Consider the following 17,762-nt stretch of genomic DNA (forward strand, 5'->3'; position numbering starts at 1 on the left):
AGTAATCTCTTCACCCAATATGGTGATCAAACTTAAAACCCCAAGATCAAGAGTTCACATGCTCTACCAACTGAGCCAGGCTTTTAAAGACTTTCTTTTAATTATATATAGCACCTCTTTCTTTCTTAGAACCAAAGAGTAAATATTTCAGATTTCAGTTATAAAAAAGCTATATAGCTTTTAAACTATTTATTTCCTCAAGTAAAGAAAAAATGGGAATAGTAATATCAGAATCAATAGTAATATTAACAGAATAAAATTGAGATGATGATGTTTACCAGTAAAAAATGCTTAATTTTTTTCAAAAGCATTTTATGCATAATACCTTGTAAAGATGTATAATATTATGACTGTTAAAAATGTTATTTTGGACAGAATTTTTGTGAAGTGAAACATAACCTGTGACACACAAATCACTAATACAATAGGAATGTACTTCAACTTTGCTTTCAGCCTTACCCAAGTTTTTCAGTGAGCTAACATGTATGCAGGTCCGATCATGTTAGGGAAGAATATAATCTCTAAAGCAATAGAAATGAGATGAAATAAGAAAGAAAAGAGTACTAGGGAAAATGTTTTGTGTTAGCAGAGACTTCCTGCCTTCAGTTATACATCGTAACATAAGAGAAAATGTGGCGTAAACAATAAAAACTGTCAGGTTATCAAATTAACTTTTATATGTAAGACTTTTTACATGAAATTGGAAATTTTAAATAATATTAAAAATACACAGAAGAATTAAAAAACAATTTTAAGTGTATTATATAGGGGAAGCCATATGCTTAAGTAAAAAGATAAATAGAAATTATTATTATAGATAAATAAATGAGCAAACATATTAACTTCCAGAACTGTGAACCAAGCAAGAGCATAAGTTTGTCTAGAGAAGTTACTCTTCTTAAGGGCAATGCTATATGAGAACCAAGCCAGGTGCAATTGATAGCTATAGAGCCTAGGCTTTCAGGAGCTGTGAAGTTCACAGATGCCCTGCAATGATGCCTGGTACACCTAAGCCCATATATTATAGGGTACTCTTCCTTCCCGACATTGAAAATGACCTAAAAGAAGGGGATGGCGGGAGAAAGTGAATAGGGGAAAGCCATGGTCAATGCAATGATAGACTACTGTCTAGTCCCACAAGTATTTTATATTTCAAAGACCAAAGAGAAAATTTGGGAACAATAAACAGCTGAATGCACATCTTTATTATTTCTAAACTCAAGTCACTTTTTACAAGGGGCTTGTATTATTAAAAATATCACCGTGATCTATTTTATGTCTAAGTTGGTATATACGGAAATCAAACATAAAATCACTCTCATAGTTTCAAACAATAGTACATTGTGTAACTTCACACAGAAATGATCTTTTATAGGGAATTTTTCTCAAAAACTAATTATATAACTACATTTCTTAAAAGGGAAATAAAATGGCAATGAATAAAGTGCTTTTAATTATTCAAACTAAAATTTCCATCTGTTATCTTTTACTTAACTCTGAAAGTGACTTTTGGATGGTAAATCCCAAACCAAAAAGAAGCAAACTCAGTTAAAAGATTCAATTTCTTAATGTCCTTCATACTTAATTTCAATCTCAAGTCTACTTTGTATCTTGAGAAACAACTGGATTTTGCTTTCCTCTCTGCTCCATTTTGGGACTTCTCCACTCTAAGTTTGTGTCAAAGTTACAGCGTAGATGTCCTTTATAAGCTTTAACACATATTAGTTATTATTATGATGATGTCTAAAAAAGTCAATGCTGGAAATACTTGTTTGTTTGAGGCACATTCTGTTAGCTCACTAATACTCTGAATTGGCCATTATTAGTTTATGTTAAAATGTTAAAAATGTTAACATGTTAAAAATGTTTGGTATGTTGGGGTGCCTGGCTGGCTCAGCCAGTAGGGCATGTGACTCTTTTTTTTTTTTTTTAGAGAGAGCATGAGCAGGGGAGTGAGGGAGAGGGAGAGGGGGAGGGACAGAGAGAGAGAGAGAGAGAGAGAGAGAGAGAGAGAGAGAGAGAGAATCCCAATCCCAAGCAGGCTCCATGCTCAGGGCAGAGCCTGCCACTGGGCTCAATCCCATAGCCGTGAGATCGTGCCCCGAACCAATATCAAGAGCCTGGTGCTCAACCAAATGAGCCACCCAGGCACTCCGAACATGTGACTCTTGATCTGAGGGTTGTGAGTTCGAACCCCATGTTGGGGGTAGGGATTACTTAAAAACAATTTTTTTAAGGTTATTTATTTTATTTTGAGACAGAGAGGGCACGGAGCTGAGGATGGACAGAGAGAGAATCCCAAGCAGATTCTGCACTGTCAAAACTCACCAACCAGAGATCATGACCTGAGCTAAAATCAAGAGCTGGATGAGTTGGACATTCAACCGAGTGAGCCACCCAGGCACCCCTAAAAATAAAATCTTAAAAAGAAAAGTTAGGCATCCTAGAATTAGCAAAGAAATTAAAAGAACATCGCTGAAAATGTAAAGCATTTATCTGTTTGGTGCTATGAGAGCTGTTCTCTTTTAGTCAGGTATGAGTATTAGCATAAATATTGTATTATATATTTTTTTAATAATTACTTTTTAAAGACAATTTAAAAATTATTGTTATAATGGAATTAGTATACTTTTAAGGGCACCTTTTGCTTGCGTTGTGCCATTTTTGAAAATGAAATATATAACATGAACACATAGTGCTTACATAGAAACAATGTAGAAATATCCAACTTTTTAAAGAGGCCAAGGCAAATCTGCATGATTAAATAAACTTGAAAAGTCTGTCATTAATAAATGGAATAGTGTAGATTTTTACATAAACTTGTTAAGTAGTAGATTGCAAAGACGAATTTGCTATAGGGTCTTTTTAAATATTTAGGTGTGTTCTTTTTAAAATTTTTTCTTTCTTTCTTTCTTTCTTTCTTTCTTTCTTTCTTTCTTTCTTTCTTTCTTTCTTTCTTTCCTTTCTTTCTTTCTTTCTTTCTTTCTTTCTTTCTTTCTTTCTTTCTTTCTTTCTTTCTTTCTTTCTGCTTTAATCACCTACCAATCTTGATCTGAACTAACAGAGATAGAGAAAGGAAACATATTCAGGACATATCAGAAGGAAAAAATACAGTTAGGAAGGAAAATTTTACACAGCATTCAAGACCTCTAGTTCCTTAACTGGAAGTACGAAAGAGGCTCTAATTTTAAACAGTGAACATCATCATACCCTGAATAAGGAGTTTACATGCATTTTTTTTCTTTCATAAAATGAAATTCAACTCATTTGGAAGGATGGGAGATGACTAATTTTTATCCACTTTAATTACACTAAATTTTAACCTAAATCAAGAGTTCTCAAACTTTCTTGGTTCATGATACCAACGTGTCAGTAATTTTTTCACAACCCTAACCCTCCTATGCAGAAAAAGAAAAATCTAAGAGTTTTATTTATTAAGTAGTTAGGTCCAAACAACTTAGTAATAATCAGTGTGGTATATGCCCGATGTCACTGTGTTACCATTTTAAAATATACAATATTTTGCTGTGCCTTTTGTGAGTCTGCTGCAGTGTTCTGGGCACCATAGCGCAGTTTGAAAAATATGGGCCTACATCAGGAAAATACAAAATAGTAGTGGTTGGAAACTATGTAAAGCATCTGAAAAATATTAAGGAGTAGAAACCAGGTCCTATATGTGTAAGAATTCAGATGAATTAGGTGAAATCATAAAAAAAGGTCAATTAAAAAAACTGTTCTAGTGAGAAAGAAGAAACATATAGAATATTTTCTAAGTCTATATGCTACTCATGCACACACACATACACATACATACACACACACACACACACACACACACACACACACACACACACACAGCTTAAGATGACATCCAGGGAAGAAAAAGAAAAATAAATAAAATAAGCATGAAGCATACAAGAAAATTTGATTAGGCTATGTAAATGTAAAAGAAAAATAATGGTAAAATTTTAAATGGTCAATAACAATTGACCAGAAACATTCCTGAATAACCCCGTAGTACATATATGAAAAATCTCTATTTTGATCTCCAAATAAAATCAAAATTGCCTATAAAAATAAACCTGTCTCCCTCCACCTCCTCCTCAATCTTAATATAGCTTTAGCTTATCTTTTCTCCCTGACCTGCCTGCCAAGCAGTGTTCAACAATGAGATGCCTCTGATTGTCAGCAGAAACTTGACCAAAATGAGTTCTTTGGTATGCAATCTTTGTACTTTCACATAAAGAGAAAGAAAGAAAACCCTAGACAAACAAATTTAGAGAAAATAGTCAGAAGTGTCAATAGAGCCAATTGGAGGCCAAAGACTGTATATTTAGGGTAAAAATTTAAAATTAATGTAATTAATGTAAATATTTATGTATTTCTGACTTTTCTTCATATCACAAACAAAGCATTCTTAAGACTTTCTTTTTAACAGAACAGGTGCAAACTTCAATGCAACAATACAGCATGGACTCTCAGTTAATTGGCTTTGGAGGCTTTGCTTTACAACATAAGGGTTGCTTCAAATAAGAGGGGGGTTAAAGAGACTTTGGGGTAGAAAGAAAATGGTTTAAATGATGGGAAATGAGAGCACATCCAGAAATGTAGGGAAGGAAATGATCATGAATACTGTCTGTTGGCATTTTGCAAAGATTCATTCCCTAATGAAACAAAAATTCCTGTAACAATAGATGACCTTCTCTAGAACTATGGCACAAGGAGAAAAAAGAATGTTATTGTTTTTCATAAATATTGAGTTAAAACAGGAGCCATATGCCTCTGACTTATGGGTCTAAATTAAAGTTGGTTGAGTATACAACCACTTATTCACTGTAACTCCATAAGTACCACAAAAATTTCAAATTAGAGGAAGAACTTCAGAAAACCTACTTAGCACAATTTCACTAGATCTTAGCCAAAAGACTGAGAAGCACGGTTGCAGCTAGTTTTAAAAGCATTGATTAGATGCTTATAAATGATCCATCAGGTAAAGAAGAAAGCACGTAAATAAACTGAAGAAAAAAAAAAAACCTTTCTAAAGGCATATCCAATCTGATGGCCACACTAAAGAAAATTATGAAATTAACTGGAATTCTATTACATTTTTACTTTCTCCTCTGATGTCCCATTCTACTTTCCAACCCCAGATACTTATAAATAAATCTCATTATGTTTGCATTTAACTAGTAGCTCATTAAAAACAAAGATGTGAGTTAATGCTACTAATGGTATTTGCATCTGAATGTAAATTATTTGAATACTAAATAAACTTTCCATCAACCTTAATGGCAGTATTTTTTTTTCTACTAAGACTAAATTTATTTAATACCCTAGTAAAATTTTTAATTTTAAGTATCTAACAGTATAAAAAGCACAGAGCAGATTTGTAGATTTCTAATGTGTTAATACAAAGTATATGACTACATACAGTGCAACCTACAGGCAGAGGGGTGGAAGGGGGAAAAAGAAGACTGTGGTTGAGGTCTAGTAATGAATAAATAAATACAGAAGTAGATATGACTCATATTATAATATATTCTACCACAAATGCTGTACCCAAAATGTGCAAAATATTTTTTTCAGAATAATGGAAGATGGATGATAATGGCTGGGACTCTTACAATATACCTCAAGGGCTGTGGGAAAGCCAACCCAACCCACTATGTAGTCTTTGCACATGGTGGCTTGTAGTTTGTTCAATGGCAGTATTTCTTAACCTTGGCTGCACATTAGAACTACCTAGGGAGTTTTTGAAAATCTGATGCCCCAGCCACACTCCTGACAAATTAAATCAGAATTTCTGGGGGCAAGCCTGAACATCAAAATTTTCAGTGCTCTCTAGGTGATTTGAAGGTAGTATATGTGCTGCCGAAGCGAGCACGGTGATTTGAAGGTAGGACCAAAGTTAAGAACCGTTCCTTTAGGTAAAGCATTTGAAAAAATAAAACTTCAAACTAGTGAAGGAAATTTTTTTGAGTAGGGCTATATCTATCATGTTGCTCTATGGAGGTGGCCAACTGGTGGTAAAGCTCTGTTCAACATAAGGGACCATCTTTATTAAGAGAGAATGTTACATTTAAATAATCACTAGACACAGGTGCCTGGGTGGCTCAGTTGGTTGAACATTGACTTCAGCTCAGATCATGATCTTGTGGCTTGTGAGTTTGAGCCCCGCATCAGGCTCACTGCTGTTACGCAGAGCAGGCTTCAGATCCTCTGTCCCCCTCACTCTCTGCTCCCCCCACTCCCATTCACACACACTCTTTCAAAAAATTAAAGAATTAAAATTAAAATTAAAAAAATAAAAATCACTAGACATTCAATTTATAAGTCTTGATTTTGGGAAGTTACTTCACTTGGGTTTTATCTATAAAATAGGAATAATAACAGCAATGCCTAGGCTCATGGTGCTGTTGATTATGATCAAATATAACAGGGTCCAGAAAATGTTTTATAAACTATAACATTTTATTTATTATTACATGGCTGAGCAGTGGAACCATTTATCATTAAAAAGACTAGCTATAAGGTAGATTACAACTGTAATATGGATTACCACCTCAATGATTTGTCACTTTGTTTTAATAAGCATTTACTTCATGAAATCTAAGTATTTGGCTCAATGTTTCTCAAAGTATGGTTCCTGAACCAGTAGCACCAGCATCAGTAGCACCTGGATACTTATTACAAGTGCAAATTCTTGGTGTCTATTCCAGACCTACTGATTCAGAAATTGGAGGTAGAACCTAGCAATCTTGTTTGAACAAGACATCCAGGTGATTTTGATGTTCAAATCTGAGGACCACATATCCAGCCAAATATTAGGAAAAAGCAAATATGTATGACTAAAATCAAAGAATGAATACATAATATTTGTTATTTTAATCTTTAAAAGCTGTACTGCAAAGATACAGTGGCATAAATTACTACTTTAAAGAAAGCCCCTAAATCTCTGTATTTAAAAATAATACAATTCTAGGGGCGTCTGGGTGGCTCAGTCAGTTAAACGTCTGACTACAGCTCAGGTCATCATCTCACGGTTCATGAGTTCAAGCCTCACATCAGGCTCCATGCTGACAACGTGGAGCCTGCTTCAGATTCTCTCTCTCTCTCTCTCTCTCTCTCTCTCTCTCTTAGAAAATGAATAAAACATTAATAATAATAATGATAATAATAATAATATAATTCTCTCTACCCAGCCAACTTTATCAACTAACACATTAACATGAATATAATGGTAAGATATAAATTTGAGAATCAGATAAATGACAGATTTATCTGTGCAACACTCTGGATAAGGAATAAAGGAACAAAACTCTAGGAGGAGTTAACAGTGGTTCAGAAGATAGTTACGTTTTAATTCAGTGGACTTGGATTTCTCTCAGGAAAAGTCACAACTGTATCTTAAAAATCACCTTTATCCTGAAGACAACACCCCATAGCATCTCAATGCTCTTATTCAGGCCAAGGAAGTGTTTCATCATTTACTCAGAGAAAAGACCATTACTTAGACTGAATCACCAGCAATGTTTCCTACAGCATTAGATTTGTCACTGGGTCTGCTAAGCAACAGAGAAAAACAGTCTCAAAACTTCTTATCTTAAAAGATATCATATGAGAAATCTATCAACATCATTCCCAAATTCAAAGTTTGTCATTTACCACTAATAAAACATATGCGGGACAGTCATAGGTGAGAACACCAAGAGTCTTGTGAGATTGCAATAGAAAGTTCTTTGAGACCTTTCTTGTTTAATCTTTTTTTCCATTTTTAAAGGTTTTGGTGTCCTCAAGACACCCAACACCACCCTAGAAAGATCAGAGTGAAACATCCCAATTAAGAACTGCCACCTCCTAAGAAAATTAACAATTCCAAACTCTCATTTCCTACACTGGAGAAAACTAGCACGAATAAATAATTGCCAGAATAATTAGTTCCTTTTGCTCATCCACTCATCTACAAACCTTTCTTGACTGCCTAGCATATTCCAGATAGTATTCTAGGTGCCAAATGAGTCTAGAGAGATGCACAGATGTCAGTGAGGGAGGAAGAGATTCTATGTGTCTAGGATTCAGTTTCTCAGTCAACCAAATCAGTAGTACTCAAACTCTAGCAAGCATCACAATCACCTGGAGAGCTTGTTAAAACATAGACTGTGGAGGCCAATTCAGAGTTTCTATTCAGTAGGTCTGAGGTGGGCCCCCCAAATTAGCACTTTCTAATAAATTCTCAGATGATGTTGATGCTGCTGGTCCAGCAACCACACTTTGAGAACCACTTACCAAGCAAGACAAATGGCAGCTCTTCACACTATCCCTGCCAACAAGTACTGTACGTGTCTCTTCCAAAGAAGGCAATGGCCTCATGACTGCTATCATAATCACACACAAGTGAGCAGAATTCCAGTTGCCAGAACCACCTCAAATATCTAGAACCAGTGGCTCCAGAACAAAACGAAGAAGTTCGAAAAACAGAAAATTCTCTTTCCAGGGGCTTTTCTCCCTCTTTGTTTTTCTTTTTGTTTTATCCCCTACCACAAGAAATCATTTTTGTATTATGATTTCTCGATGCCAGTGTTATGGAAAAGAATAAAACTCCTTTAGATTTTTCATACATCTTGAATACAAAGTTTTTCTTCTAAATTCAGTTCTTATAGCCTAACCCCCACCCTTTTTGTTGAACTATCTCCTTTTTGAACAAAAGAATCCTAGGGTTAGAAGGAACACTGAGAATTCACTTAATCCCTCCTTGGCCTCAGACAAGACTGTGTCTAAATCATCCCCAAATATAGCAATTTTCAGTACAAAGACGAACAGGCACTAAGAATTTCTCATTCAACATTCTGTCACAGAATTGAAGATACTAATATACTTTCCTTCAACCTTTTCTTCTCTGAGCTAACCAACTTCAACAGTTAGACTTTCCTCATTAGACTTCCTAAACTTTATTCTAACTCTTCTTTAACAACTTTATCCTCCCTTATACTTCAGGGTCTTAATCATGTATATACTGATATCATAAAGACTTTTTTTTGGTATGTGAAAGGGATAAATTAGCTTACAGATTGAATAAAAATGAATTTATTGGAACAAAGAAACATATCTGTATAAATGCCACCAAAATATAATAAAATGGCATTCACTTGAACAATTAATTTCAAATATCCTTTATTTTATTAAAATACATAATAATGCTTTATCGTTTTTAGAACTTTACAATATAAATCACTAGCCATTTCACACATAAAATGGGTGGGAACTAGAGATCCTTTAAAATAAGCCACAAATTATATATAACCATGTTTTATGACACCTCACATAGGAGAAGAAATTATTCTTAGTAGTAGTAGTAGTAGTAATTTGTGGGTTTTTTGATGTTTTATATACTGCTTACTACTGAAGTTGGAATTATAGCTAATCAGTGATTTAATTCTGTATGAGTCTGAAAATATTGAACATATTATATAATAATCTTTCTGTGAAAATAATTTCTCTGATTCCAGCCTTGAGAATCAGAGGTGTTTAGAAATTCAGTGAGTACCAGACAAGATAGGGTAAAGTCCACGTTAAATCATATGTTTCTGGGCAGTTTAGAAAGGGAACATAGGTAATACACTGGAAATGGGGTAAAATGGGGTGATTCACTTTACTTCGATTCCTCCCATTCTAAATATCACTATTCAAAATCAGTCTTTCTTTTTGGAATGGTGAGGTACTCTAACCCAGCCTAGGCCTGACGGATAGGGTTGTTTCCTCGTCTATTGGGACCAAGGTGTACGGTGGAGGCGATGCATTTAGTCTCCAGAGAGAAGGAAGATGCTGCTTGCACAGCACTTCTACTCACCAGTCCATGCAGCAGCAAGGGTGTTGGCTTTGAAGGAAGCCAACTGTCCTGCTCTCCCAGCCAGAGGTAAAGAATTGCATTGGTGGCCACTAGAGGGAGGAGGATTAGGAATAGAGTAAATTGTGGGGAAAAGGCACCCATGAAAAACGCACATGGGACAACCAACACATCACCAACCACCGCCTAGCAGCTACCTCTCTGAGGGACTATAATGGGGTCAGCATACATCATCAACCCAGAGACCCAGACACCAGGAATTATCGTAGTATCCCAGTATATAGCCCCTTAACTTTGATGGCTGGAGAAGGGAGTTTGAATAGGTTTGTGGGAAACACACAAGCACACAAACACAAACACGCTAGCACACAGACATACATTCTCATCCCCCATTACAAGAAGTTGCATCTGTGCCGTCTGATTCTTGCTCATTTTCTTATTTAAAACTCTTGATGTTCTTTACCAAGAATGTGTTCACGAAAAGCAAACAGCCCACCTTCAAGATAGTCTTGGGAGAAGCACCAGCAGAGACACTCATTGTGCCAAGATGTATTTTACCAACAACTCTGTACAAATTACACGAGGTTAAAAACAAACGGAATATAATATAATTAAAGCAAAGTTTCTTTTGCTAAATTACAGCTTGAAGCAAACCTGCAAGAAATGTTTCCAATTAGCTTCTTTAGCAAACACAAAGCATAGCTCAGAATATATTGTGCTTTCCGTCCTGCCCTCTGGGTGGGCTGCCTAGTGGGTGTCTTACCTCCAGCACAAGTAGCTGAGCATTCTGACCAAGGCTGATGATTCCATGTAAAGCCAACTTCATTGTCTCCACTGCCAGTCCGAGTGATGGGAACATTGAACTTATACCTAATTCCCAAATTTTGTTCCTGAAGCAGAACCTGCCATTGAAAACAACTGGTGAAGATAGTTAAAATACAATGAGGCTTCATTCAGATAGTTATCATTTCTTTTGAAGAAGAAAATGTCATAAAGTAAGTCTCATAGGAAATTTAAGATAACTTTTAGAACACATGCACTTATATTGAATTTTTCTCCCCCCATTTTCATGGGTAATTTAGAGACATTTCCCTCAACTGCCTTGTTTGGTTATAAAAATATTATTCAAGCAGGCACTGAGAAAATAGTCACATGGAAAGAGCAATATGGCCTAACCTTACACAAATTTTATATCCTTAGGCAAACCATTTTATCTTTATTACGATAAAGATTTTTATCTTTAATTTCACCACCTGTAAAACAGAAATAATAAAGCCTGCTCCTCTGTATCTCACAGGGCAAATAACAAATAGTAGAAATTAAGAGGCAAAGACACATTTACCATGACAATGAGACTTTCCGAGGTGGGACCTAGAGCTTCCAAGGATTCTGGTTCATCAGTTGGTCTCTTGTAGTGAAAAGCTGTGCCAGCAACATCAAACTTCCTAGGCCAGTCAATAGTCCAGGCACCATTAATATAGTAATCATCTCCTTCAGATTTCAAAGCTAAAAAAAAAAAATAACAGTCTACCTAAAAATGTGAAACCTCATTTACCACAGTGCCCCTTATTAACTGCACTGGAGTGTACAATGAATAGCCATTTCCATTTTAGAGATGGGATTCTTGACCATTTTCTTTCTCCTTTCTTTCTTTCTTTCTTTCTTTCTTTCTTTCTTTCTTTCTTTCTTTCTTTCTTTCTTTCTCTTTCTTTCTTTTTATCTTTATTTTTGAGAGAGAGAACGAGCAGGGGAGGGGCAGGGAGAGAGTGGGACAGAGGATCTGAAGTGGGCTCCTAGCTGACATCAGAGAGCTTGATGTGGAGCTTGAACTCACAAACCATGAGATCATGACCTGAGCTGAAGTTGGACTCTTAACCCACTGAGACACCCAGGTGCCCCTTGACCATTTTCTTAAGTACAAATTAACATGATAATTTTCCATGTGAATGTCAAGAAGGTATTAATGACATTTATAATGTCATTAATGAAAAGAAAGGAAAAATTTACCTGGAATAAACACATGGAACTAGCAAGAGAAAATATAACAAAAGGAATAATTGGGGATGAGAGTGAGAGTAGGAAGTAGACTTTCTTGTCTAAAACTTAAAATGGTAATTATGTGAATATGAGGTAAAGAGAACTTGTGGTATTGTCACACAGACAGATAGAACAAGGAGCCAAACAGTTAAGAAATAAACCGAAGTGAATGCAAACTGGTACAGCCACTCTGGAAAACAGTATGGAGGTTCCTCAAAAAAGTAAAAATAGAACTACCCTACGACCCAGCAATTGCACTACTAGGTATGTATCCAAGGGATACAGGTATGCTGTTTCAAAGGGGCACATGCACCCCAATGTTTATAGCAGCACTATTGACCATAACTTAAGTATGGAAAGAGCCCAAATGTCCATCGATGGATGAATGGATAAAGACAGTGTGGTATATATATACAATGGAGTATTAGTCGGCAATCAAAAAGAATGAAATCTTGCCATTTGCAACTACATGGATGGAACTAGAGGGTATTATGCTAAGCGAAATTAGTCAGTCAGAGAGAAAGACAAATATCATATGACTTCATTCATATGAGGACTTTAAGACACAGAACAAATGAACACAAGGGAAGAGAAGCAAAAATAATATAAAAACAGGGAGGGGGACAAAACACAAGAGACTCTTAAATATGGAGAACAAACAGAGGGTTACTGGAGAGGTTGTGGGAAGGGGGATGGGCTAAATGGGTAAGGGGCATTAAGGAATCTACTCCTGAAATCACTGTTGCACTATATGCTAATTAACTTGGATGTAAATTAAAATAAATAAATACATAAAAAGACATAAAAAAAGAAACATAAAAAAAAGAAATAAACCCAAGTACATATGGGAATTAGTATATGACAAAGGAAACATTAATCGACATGATATGACAAAAGAAACATTAATTGGGGAAATTAGTAAAGGAAAGATAATAAGAAATGGGACTAAACAAAAGACTAACCTTTTGGGAAAAAAAAAGGAATTGCTGAATTTATATCTCATTCTTTACATGCAAATAAATACCACAATCCACTCTTAGGTATAAAGCCAAAAGAAATGAAAACAGATACCCAAACAAATATTTGTATACACATGTGCATAGTAGTACTATTTCCAATAGCCAAGTGTGGAAACAACTCAAATACCCACCAATTGTGGCATATATAATACAGTGGAATACTATTCAGCCATAAAAAGGAATGAAGTATTGACACATGCTTCAATATTATGTTAAATGGAAGATATTTCAAAATATTTATCAAAAATATTATGCTAAACCGAAGAGGCTAGGCAGAAAAAGTCATATACTATATGCTTCCATTTTTATGCAATATCCAGAACAGGTAAATCCATAGAGACAGAAAGCAGACCGGTGGTTGCCAGGGGCTGAGGAATAGAGAGTAATTGCTTGATGGACACACAGGGTTTCTTTCGACACGACAAAAATGTTTTGGAATGTACTAAATGCCATTAAATTGTTCACTTGAAAATGATTACATTCTTATATGAATTTCACTTCAATAAAAACAATGAAAAAATGAGAGAAAAATAAATGCCAGATGGGTAAGTATTTAAATGTAAACACAGATAAATAATAAAATGCTAAAAAGAAAGTGTGGGAGAACTTAAAAAAATAACATTGGGGTATGAAAGCTTTTCAAGCATGACAAAAACCTCAGAAATTATAAAGAATGTTTAATAAATATGCATGCATAATTTTTTAAAACTCTATAGAAAAACGATGACTTAAACAGTTAAAAAATATGTGATTGGAAAAAGGGTCATTAGCTCTACTATACAAAAACTCCTATAAATAAATAAGATGATAATTTTGATAATGATTACACAATTTGACAATGACAAACATGACAGCTTAATTTTTTGTTAGCATGATAGCTTCTTTAAAAACTTTATCAGGCCAGATGAACCAACCAGGCCAAAAGGAACTAAAAGGGTCCTGGTGCACAGAGCCTCTGAGTCTCTGGACCTCTGCCATGTGTCTTTAATACTATAGACTATTTCCATTCCTCCAACACTATCTGCCTGGCAAATTACTTGTACTTTCTTGACTTCATATATGTTGTGAAAATTCATTTAATTGTCAAAAATAAATTGAATTAATCTTATGAGATAGGAACACACAACCCAATTGTAAGAATTATTTAGTCTTAAATTTTTCTGGTACTTTGACATTTTTATTTTTGATTCTTCTAGTAGTTTTTGTCTCATTTAACACATCAATTTTACTTAGACTATATAAAATATCTGAGACTGTATAATATGAAGTAGTAAAAATAAAAATAAAAACAACCCCCCTACTGCCAGAATCTTTGAATTCTCCTTCAATTTTAGCTCTCATATCCCATTTTCTCAACCAGTTAATGAATGGATCCTAATTTGCTTTTGCTGGTAGTATTCTATAGTCCAGAAAAATACCAAGCATTTAAGAAGAACTGAATAAGAATTTACTGAATAAGAGATGTGGCATTATGACAGATCATTATTAAAGGGAAAAATTTGATGTTAGAAATCTTATTTTTGAGTCTTATCAACATGGAAAAGAATCCAAAATTATAGTATAAAAATAAAGACTTTTTCTTAAATAAAGGAACGGCCAGATAATACTAGTGTTCTATCTAAAGAAGCATTCTAGATATAGTCTTAGTTTTCAAAGATTTAAGTCAAAGGTGATATTTCCAGGGGAATGAGAATCCATCCAGTTTTCACCAGGGGTTCCTGAAGAGTTTAAATCTGTCTTAAAGGATCAAACATCAAATAAATAGAATTCCACTTCTTCCCATGTTGAGATAACTGGTACTGGACTTGCCATCCAAACATAAACAACCGGAAAACTCACAAAACATATGAATCAGCTGTTCTTAAGATGTTGCCCAGGACTGTGACACAGGTAAGAAGACAAAAAAGGTGAGTGGTAGAAGTACTTTCTGTCAGTGTAGAATGGAAGAACCCAAGCAAACCATGGTTGTCTCACTGAGCTAGAAGAAAGAAATCAGAAATTGGGAAGGCCAAGAGAGTTGGAATTTGCAGGACCAGGGATCTAGAGCAGAAAGAGGGAATCTTTTTCTGAAGAGCAATCTACATATGCATAGGAGAAAATTCCACAAAGCCAGACCAAAAAAAAAAAAAAAAAAAAAAAAATCCTACTAGGGAACTATAAGCAAAAAAATGTCCAGAGCAAGAATTCACAGTTTTAACCACTAAGACATTCAGGAGAGACCCAAGAAAAATCATGCCTTTTTTTAGTAGGGCTGAGCAAACTCAAGAATAAAAGATCCTCTGCACTTACCCAAACAAAGCTCAAAAACAAGTCTCAAAAGATTAGCTCATCTACAAGTTATTTAACACTATTTAAAGGAAGAAAACAAAATCCAGACTCTCAAAAAATATTCATAATGTACAACATCCAATAAAAAATTACTACAAATGGAAAGAAGCAGGAAAATATGGCCCAAACCAAGGAAAAAGCTAAGTAAAAGAAACAGACCCAAAATGACAGAAATTATGGAATTAGCAATAACTTTCAAACAGCTATTATAATATACTCAAGGATTTTAAAGGAAAACAAATATAGTAACAAGAAACTAGAAGATATATTTAGATGGATGCTCAAATCTATACAAAGAAAGGAACCATGCCAGATAAGGTAATTATGTAGGTAAATAGAAAATAATTTTTCTTGTTTTTAGATTAAAAAAAAGTAATTGGCTCTTTAAAACTAAAATAATGACAATGTATTATGCAGTTTATAACATATAGAGAAATACAATGTATTCAAAAAATAAGACAAAGGATGGAAGGAGACAATGGGTATAAACTATTGTAAGGGTCTTGCATTATACAAAAATGGCGTAACATTATTTGAAGGTGTACTGTGATAAAGATGAATTTTTTACATGCTAGCATAACCATTAAATAAAACAAACTATATAACTAATAAACCACTGGTACAGATCAAATGGAATGGTATAAAACACGTGCTTAACCTAAAAGACAAATAAGAACAATAATTGGGATAAAAATACATAAAACAAATAGAAAAATAGCAAGGTGGTAGACTTAAACTGGATGATTTTGATAATTACATTAAATATAAATGATCCAGACAAGGGGTTTGCAAATATGACCCACCACCTGTTTTGTAAAGAAAGCTTTATTGGATCACGGCCACACTCCTTCATTAATGTATTACCTGTGTCAGCTTTCACACTACAATAGGAGAAGTAAATAGCTGAGAAAGACTGCATGTCATACAAAGCTGAAAATATTTATTATCTGGCCTTTTACAGAAAATTGGTCAACCACCATGCCCCCAATCTAGAAATTGCAATTAAAAAAGCAAAGATTGTTAGACACAATAAAAAAAATAAAAATCAACCACATGTGGTCTACAAGAAACATTTCTTCAAAGTTTTGTTTTCTATTTTGAGAGAGAGAGAGAGAGAGAGGGAGAGCACGTGCACACAAGTGGGGTTGGGGCAGAGAGAGAGAAGGAGAGAGAGAATCCCTCTACACTGATAGAGCCCAATACAGGGCTTGAACTCATGAACTGAGAGATCATGACCTGAGCCAAAGTTGAATGCTTAACCTAATGAGCCACTCAGGTGCCCCTACAAGAAACATTTTAAATTCAGAAACATCTACATGTGAAAAATGGATGGATGGAAAAAGATTTGCCATGCAAACACTAATTTGGGTGAAATCTGGATGGCTATATTATTATCAGACAAATAGACTTTGGGTAATAGATTATTATCAGGGATAAAGAGGAACATTTGATAATAATACAATGCTCAATATATCAAGAAGATATAATAATCTTAAATGTCTGTACATCTAATAACAAAGTTGCAAAATAAATGACACAAAGTCTTAGAAATTAATGTGAGAAATAAGCAAACTCACAGTTCTTTCAAGAGATTTCAACATGATTCTATAACTGCTTAAACAAGGGAGAAAATAAGTAAGAATATAGAAAACTTCAACAAAACTATTAACTGATTTACTCTAACTGACATTTATGGAATGCTAAACCCGATAACACCGGAATATATATTCTTCTCAAGTGCACATGGAACATTTACTATGATAGACCATATGCTGGGCCATAAAACAAATCTCAACAAAAGAATGAAAACCATACAAAGTATGTTCTCTCTCCATATGAGAATTAAACTAGACATCAGTAACAAAAAAGATCTGGGGAATCCTCAAATATTTAGAAATTAAATAATATCTTCTAAGCATGAATCACAATGTAAATAAAAAATTTTAAACTGAGTGATAATGAATATACAATGTATCAAAACATATGGGGTAAAGTTAAAGCAGCACTTAGTGGTAAATTTATAGTGCAAAATGCTTATTTTAGAGTAGAAAAAAATTTTAAACCAATAATCTATCTTGAGAAGCTAAAAAATAACAAACACAAAGTGAATACCAAAAACAGGAAACAATAAAGACAACAGTGGGAATCGATGTAATGAAAAATGGAGAAATAATAGAAAAAATTATTTAAATCAACAGCTTGTTCTTTGAAAAGATCAATAAAATTAACAAACCCCTCATTAGCATGATCAAGAAAAAGAGACACTACAATAAAAAGGATACGATTAACTCAAGAGATAGAGAAAAAGCATTTGACAAAATTCCACATTTGTTCATGATATAAATACTATTTATTATATCAGAAAGCATGAAATATTTAGTGGTAGATTTAACAAAAAAAATAGGTGCAAGACCCGTACACTGAGAAATATACACTGGTGAACAAATATAAAGATTTAAATAAATATGGAGGTAAATCTTTCCATGTACTGGAAAATAATATCTTTAAGATGTCAATTCTCCCCCAGTTGATCC

General features: G+C 34.3%; 1 protein-coding gene across 1 annotated transcript in view; it reads right to left on the minus strand.

Moving 5' to 3' along the window:
• The window catches only part of ADAMTS6 (ADAM metallopeptidase with thrombospondin type 1 motif 6), a 295,540-nt gene that overhangs the window by 45,500 nt on the left and 232,278 nt on the right, over window positions 1-17,762 (minus strand). Inside the window, exons 18-19 of the mRNA XM_023257025.2 lie at window positions 11,187-11,350; window positions 10,608-10,746 (exon numbers count right to left, since the gene is read on the minus strand). Coding sequence (XP_023112793.2) covers window positions 10,608-10,746; window positions 11,187-11,350 — 303 coding nt within the window. The remainder of the gene's footprint in view (window positions 1-10,607; window positions 10,747-11,186; window positions 11,351-17,762) is intronic.

Source organism: Felis catus, chromosome A1, assembly GCF_018350175.1.
Source record: "Felis catus isolate Fca126 chromosome A1, F.catus_Fca126_mat1.0, whole genome shotgun sequence".
In the NCBI taxonomy this organism is placed as follows: Eukaryota; Metazoa; Chordata; class Mammalia; order Carnivora; family Felidae; genus Felis; species Felis catus.